Source organism: Guillardia theta (assembly GCF_000315625.1).
Source record: "Guillardia theta CCMP2712 unplaced genomic scaffold GUITHscaffold_84, whole genome shotgun sequence".
In the NCBI taxonomy this organism is placed as follows: domain Eukaryota; class Cryptophyceae; order Pyrenomonadales; family Geminigeraceae; genus Guillardia; species Guillardia theta.
In genome coordinates, this window is record NW_005434590.1 from 387,271 (window position 1) to 392,829 (window position 5,559).

General features: G+C 50.6%; 2 protein-coding genes across 2 annotated transcripts in view; one reads left to right on the top strand and one right to left on the bottom strand.

Annotated features, from left to right (window-relative positions):
• The first annotated feature begins 1,286 nt into the window (after positions 1-1,286).
• Positions 1,287-1,958, top strand: GUITHDRAFT_154721 (hypothetical protein). The gene is made up of 2 exons (XM_005825414.1): positions 1,287-1,589; positions 1,642-1,958. The coding sequence occupies exon 1, from the start codon at positions 1,354-1,356 to the stop codon at positions 1,513-1,515; it is 162 nt and encodes a 53-aa protein (XP_005825471.1). The 5' UTR covers positions 1,287-1,353; the 3' UTR covers positions 1,516-1,589; positions 1,642-1,958.
• Positions 1,959-2,936: 978 nt separating this feature from the next.
• The window catches only part of GUITHDRAFT_144256 (hypothetical protein), a gene marked incomplete at both ends in the record, with an annotated part of 8,324 nt that continues 5,701 nt past the window's right edge, over positions 2,937-5,559 (bottom strand). The window contains 7 exons of the mRNA XM_005825415.1: positions 2,937-3,001; positions 3,082-3,253; positions 3,333-3,651; positions 3,698-3,963; positions 4,160-4,303; positions 4,647-4,722; positions 4,945-4,977. Coding sequence (XP_005825472.1) covers positions 2,937-3,001; positions 3,082-3,253; positions 3,333-3,651; positions 3,698-3,963; positions 4,160-4,303; positions 4,647-4,722; positions 4,945-4,977 — 1,075 coding nt within the window. The remainder of the gene's footprint in view (positions 3,002-3,081; positions 3,254-3,332; positions 3,652-3,697; positions 3,964-4,159; positions 4,304-4,646; positions 4,723-4,944; positions 4,978-5,559) is intronic.

The following is a 5,559-nucleotide window of genomic DNA, read 5'->3' on the forward strand; positions in this document are numbered from 1 at the left end:
CACGGTGAGAGCAGGCGGCATGCGATCTGGCATGGCTGATGCAGATACTGTAGGAGGCTCGTTAACGCTCTCTTGGCTCGGGCTGAAGATGCTCTCCCTCCTCTATGTCTTCCTCACTGTTTGCTGGCTTGTTTGTGCTTGCTCCGGTTTACTTGACACGTCCTTCGGCTTCACTGGGGAATCCATCCTTCTATGGGCACCTCGTGTCCTCGAGGTACATCGCTTCCTCCTGCTCTCCTTGGTCTCTCCCCTCCTCCTCTACTTCCTCGTCGTCCTCGTCTTCGCTTTCTCGTCCTTGTCCTGATTGCTGCCTTGGTACCCCTCATCTTTACCCTCCCATCAGTCTTTCTCTTCTCCTCATTGCAGGCGCTCAATCAGCTGCAGGGTCTCCTACTTCCCTTCCTGTACGAGTCACTACACCAGCGGAGCAAGCACAGGCTCCTCTCTCCTCTCTCTTACAACAGTGGGCACATCAAGCCAGCCGGCAGGGCGTCTGTTATGCTTGCAGGTCTGAACCTCCTCCTCGCTCCTCCCGGCTGACAGGCAGCAAGATGCGATGGACTATGCTCATCGGCTATGCATGGCCAGCAGCATCGTTCTGCTCCTCTCCTCCGCCGGGCTGAGCGTGAGGTGACGGGGAGGAGCTGGGGAGTTGCTGGGCTAAATGGGAGCAGGTTGAAAGACGTTTCCTCCCACGCGGTGCTTGCTGCTGATGCCGCTGAGATGATCTGCGATGGAAGTCGAGGGCACCTAGACGCGGCCGGGCTGTTTGACTTCTACCTGTCTCAGCTCTCGCTCATGCTCCTCCTCTACACGGCTGGTGGGACCCTTCCCATCCTTGTCGCTTCCTGTCGTTCACCTTCCAACATCCTCCCCTTCCCTTTCTCAGTCTTTGTTGCTCTTATCATCCTCCTCTTTTCCCTCCCTGCCAGGAGTTGGCTTACCATATGCATGCAGTCAGCTGGAACTTTGCTGGGGAGAGGAGAAGTATGGTGATTGCTCGACGAGTCTGCGCTACCAGCGGCCTTCTTTTCGCGTGTCCCCTCCACCTGATAGGTGGGATCGTCTTATGCTCAGGTGTAAGAGGGCGAGGAGGAGTAGGAGGAGAGTAATGGTCGAGCAGGAGGAGCGAAGAAAGGCTTCATGCTGCTTGCCCTTGCCTTCCTCTTCAAGAGTCTTCTGTGCTTCTCTTTCTCCCTCCTCCCTCCTCCTCCTCGTCTGCCCGCAGAGCGACTGCGAGCCCCAAATGCTCTCTATCACCCGATACATCTACCTCAGGGTGCTGTCTTCAACTTCCTGTCTCCTCCTCCTGACACGTTCCAGGAGTCGCAACTACCCGCTCGGAAGCTCTGCATGCTGCTCTTCCTCCTCCCACTCGCATTCATCCTCCTGTTCCAGTCGAAATCGCTCCTCCTCTTCCCTATCATCATCATCATCATCATCACAACCATCACCATCATATTGCAACAGCGGAGAAATCAGATGATGAGAGCGAGTTGTCTTCCACGGTTCTGATCTCAGAAATGTCTCATCGCAACTCGTTTGAGCAAGAGGAAGAAAAGGATGCAGATGTCGAGATCAAGAGCAAGGTGAGATGATTGAAAGGAAATCAAATCATACCGGGTAGTGAAAATGTTGCAGACGCACAACTTGATTGGACTTCCTGCTCTACATCTCCATAAGAAGTTGGAGAGCTCAACAGGCGAGCAGGAGCTTTTATTGAACGGAGGTAAAACTTTACAAGGTGAAAATTTACAATTTACTTCCAAGTTGATGAGATCACAGTTGCCTTCATGTCCAAGAACGGTGAAAGCCCCACCGTCCCTCCTCGTCGAGATCGACTTTTCCGGAAAGATGTGAAGTTTGTGACGAGAAACGATGAAGATGTCAAAGAAATCAATAACGTGTCTGGATATGCCAACGATGATGAAGATATGATCGACGACTTACAAGACTTTGGCACCGTTCATTCAGAGAACACAGGTTCAAGTGAGAAAGTGTCAAGCACCACGTTTGCAAGGTGAGAAGCTTGCTGATTTTGCAAGGATTCTCATTTCATATTGCAGCAACGCAAAGAGGATGAATCGAAAGTTCTTGTCCAAAGAAATCATCTTTGAGAAATGAAGCACCAACATCTTTGAAAAGCATCTTTTGGAACGTTACATAACAGTATTCTAAACATAACATCTCTGAACAAAATACATGTTGTATATCTATGATAGGTTCTCACATTAAACTGCAGCCTTTTCCATCCTCATCTTTCTGAGATTTCTGCGTCATCGTTGAGTTTTTGCCCCCACTTTTTGCAACCTGTTGCAAGAAATCATCAAGAAATTTCCTCTGCCGTTTTCCGCGCAGTCACCTTGATCAAACTTTTCAATCTTCGCTTCTTGTCTTTCTTTTTGACATCTTTCCTTTCTTCCTCCTCTTCACTCTCCGAGCTCTCCTCCTCCTTCCAACAATTTCAGCCAAAAAACAACCAGTATCAAATGACGATCAGGAGGAGAAAGGAGCAGGAGAAAGGAGCAGGAAGAGGACTGAGAGGAGGAGGAGAAGGAGGAGGAGAAGGAGGAGGAGGAGGACTGAGAGGAGGAGGAGGAGGAGAGGAGGAGGAGGAGGAGGAGGAGGAGGAGGAGGAGGAGGCCGTTGGGGATATTTCGATGATCATGTGGATTGTGTTGTTTGACTATGAAATTGAAACCTGTGGTAATGCGGTCCTGCTTGTTTCTTCCTTTCCTGCTCATCGAGGTTTCAAACTCAAACATCTGCTGTCAACACGATCGACGTGACAGGGGAGACAGGAAGCAACAGATCGTAAGACAAGCAAGAGAAGAGCAACACGAGATGACAAGGTGTCGGAACCATCTTGAAGCCATTCAGGTGTGATGATTTATGTTGAGCAGAATGCAGCTAAGCGCTTCTCGAGGAGAAGCAGCTTAACTACAAACACAACTCTGAGGGGATCGGCCATCAGGCATGGACAATCTTTCCTTCTTGTTGACTGTGAGACAACAATACAACAAGATCGAAAGCTCAGCTCATGAACTCTCCCGCATGTAACTGTAAGCACATCTTCCTTACCTCGCCTCTCGTTCTCCTGTGGCTTTGCCGCTCTGACGCCTCGAGCAGCGAGCCTGTACTTCTCCGCCAGTCGCTTGTTTTTCATCTTCTTCTCTAGAAAGCTCGCGTATCGCCTGTTCATCTCCTCGTCGTCCGGCGAGGCTTCAAGCGCGCGCTGGTAGTAGTCGTCCGCCTGCCAGGGGTCAAGAGGAGACCGCGGAGGAGAAAGAGGAGGAGGAGGAGGAGGAGGAGGAGGAGTGAGAGCGGCTGACCTGCGGCTTATCCTTCTTCTTCTCTTCTAGGAAAACAGCGAAGTTATAGAGCACGTCTGCCTGCTTCGGGGCTGCTCGGACGGCTCGGAGGTAGAGCTGCTCAGCACCGTCATAGTCGCTCACGTACTCCTCGAGGAACATGGCGAATGCCATGAGCGTATCACTGTCGTCTTGCTTCATCGTCAGGGCCTGCTGGAACACCTTCCTGGCATCCTCCACTCGGTTCTTCTCCTGTGCCAGGAACTGAGCGAGGGTGACGAGGTGAGAAGGGTCGTTGGGCTCAGCCTGTACTGCCTTGGTCAGCTGCTCCTCAGCTAAACTGACCGCAAACTTTCAGCGCGAGGAGGCAGACGGAGAGTTCTGACCTTAGGTTGGTGTTGTAACCGTCCTTGTCGAGCTCTCTGAAGCCCTGGCAGTCCTCCACCAGGAACTCAGCAAACTCGTGGAACAAGTTGGTGTCGTCCCCTAGCCGGTCTGCCGCCTTCTTGTACAGCTCGATCGCCTTCTTGACGTCTTTGTGGTGCTTCCTCACAAACCTCGCCAGCTCCAGCTGCGCGTCTCCTGCCGAGTCCTCAAGCTGCACGGCACGGCGAAGGTAGTGCTCGGCTATTGCGAGCTTGTCTGGCTTCTCCTGCTCGATCATTCAGGAGGAGGAGGAGGAGAAGGAGGAGGTGAGAAAGTGCGAAATGAGAGTCGGACAGGAGGGGAGCAACTTGAGTGAAGAGAGTTCACATGAATCATAAGAGAAAGACACAGAGGAGTAGAGAAAGAGAAGGAGATACAGCAGTAGAAGAATGAGGAGGGGAGGAGGAAGAAGAAAGAGAGACCTGAAGGAAGCGAGCGTATGCAAGGAAAGGTTCGTAGCTGTTGGGCTCAAGCTTGATGGCTTCTCTGAAGTATCTGTCCGCCAGCTTCTCGTCCTTGTGATGCTTCCACAGCAGCTCCGCGTAGGTCAAGATGGCCCTAGAGTCCTGCATCCTCTCCTCTCACCTCTGCTCCCCTCTTATCCTCCTCCTCTTCTCCCCTCCTCCTCTTCTCCTCTCCTCCTCTCCTCCTCCTCTCCTCCTCCTCCTCCCATTATCCCCTCCTCCCCTCCTCCTCTTATCCTCCTCCTCCCAGTATCCCCTCCTTCTCTTCTCTCCTCCTCGTCTCCTCCTCTTATCCTCCTCCTCCCATTATCCCCTCCTCCTCTCCTCCTCCTCCTCTCCTCTTCTCCTCTGCTCTCTTTTCCCCCATCCTCTCTTCCTCTCCCTTTTCCATTTCCTTTCTTTTTCCTCCTTTCTCCTCCTCCTCCTCTCCTTCCTCTGTCCTCACCTTGGTGTTGAGCTTAATCGCTTCCCTGCATTTTTCGGAGGCTTTTTCAAGATCTTCGAGCTCGTCGACAAGAAACCTGAAGGAAGGTGATCTTAAAGTACAGATAGAACATAACAGGGTAAACGTGAGGAGAAATGTGATGTTAACGACATATGAGAATGTTTTCAATTGAGGATGATGATGATGATGATGATGATGACGATGATGACGATGATGATGATGATGACGACGACGATGACGATGATGACGACGATGATGATGATGATGATGTTGTTAATTGTTCTGAATATCAGATTACCTCGCTTCTTCTAGAAGGATGTCGTATGTGTCACTGTCGCTCAAATTCGGTCTCAGCAGCGCATCAACAAACACCTAAAGAGTGTAATCAGTGTGAGTTTTCCAGGATTATCCCTTCAGACAGAAAACTAGGAGAGAAATGAGTAGAGAGCAATGGTTCTTAGCTACGAAACTCTCGACTAAGTCGAATAAACTCAAACAATCATGATGACGTTCTCAGAGCTCAATCATGACGATCCCTCACTTTTCTCGCGGCTGTCTCGTTGTGCTTCTTGTTGAGCAAGAATGATGCATATTGGCCAAGAGTGTAAGACTTCGCGTTGCCAGTACCCTAGCAAGGAGTTTAGGTGGAGCAGAAACCGAAACGATACGGGACGGTATTGAATAAAAATTCAATCCGTTGTTGCCATCTCTATCCTTGCTTCATCACCGCATCGTCATCATAGTTGTCTCCATTATCATCATCGCCACCACCACCACCACCACCACCACCATGTCCTCCTCCTCCTCAATCATCACCATCATCATCATCATCATCATCATCATCATCATCATCATCATCATCATCATCATCATCATCATCATCATCATCATCATCTCCATCATCTCCATCATC

What these genes read in the sequence shown, in the direction of transcription:
- GUITHDRAFT_154721 (XM_005825414.1), top strand. Translation starts at nt 1,354, where the DNA reads ATGCTGCTCTTCCTCCTCCCACTCGCATTCATCCTCCTGTTCCAGTCG.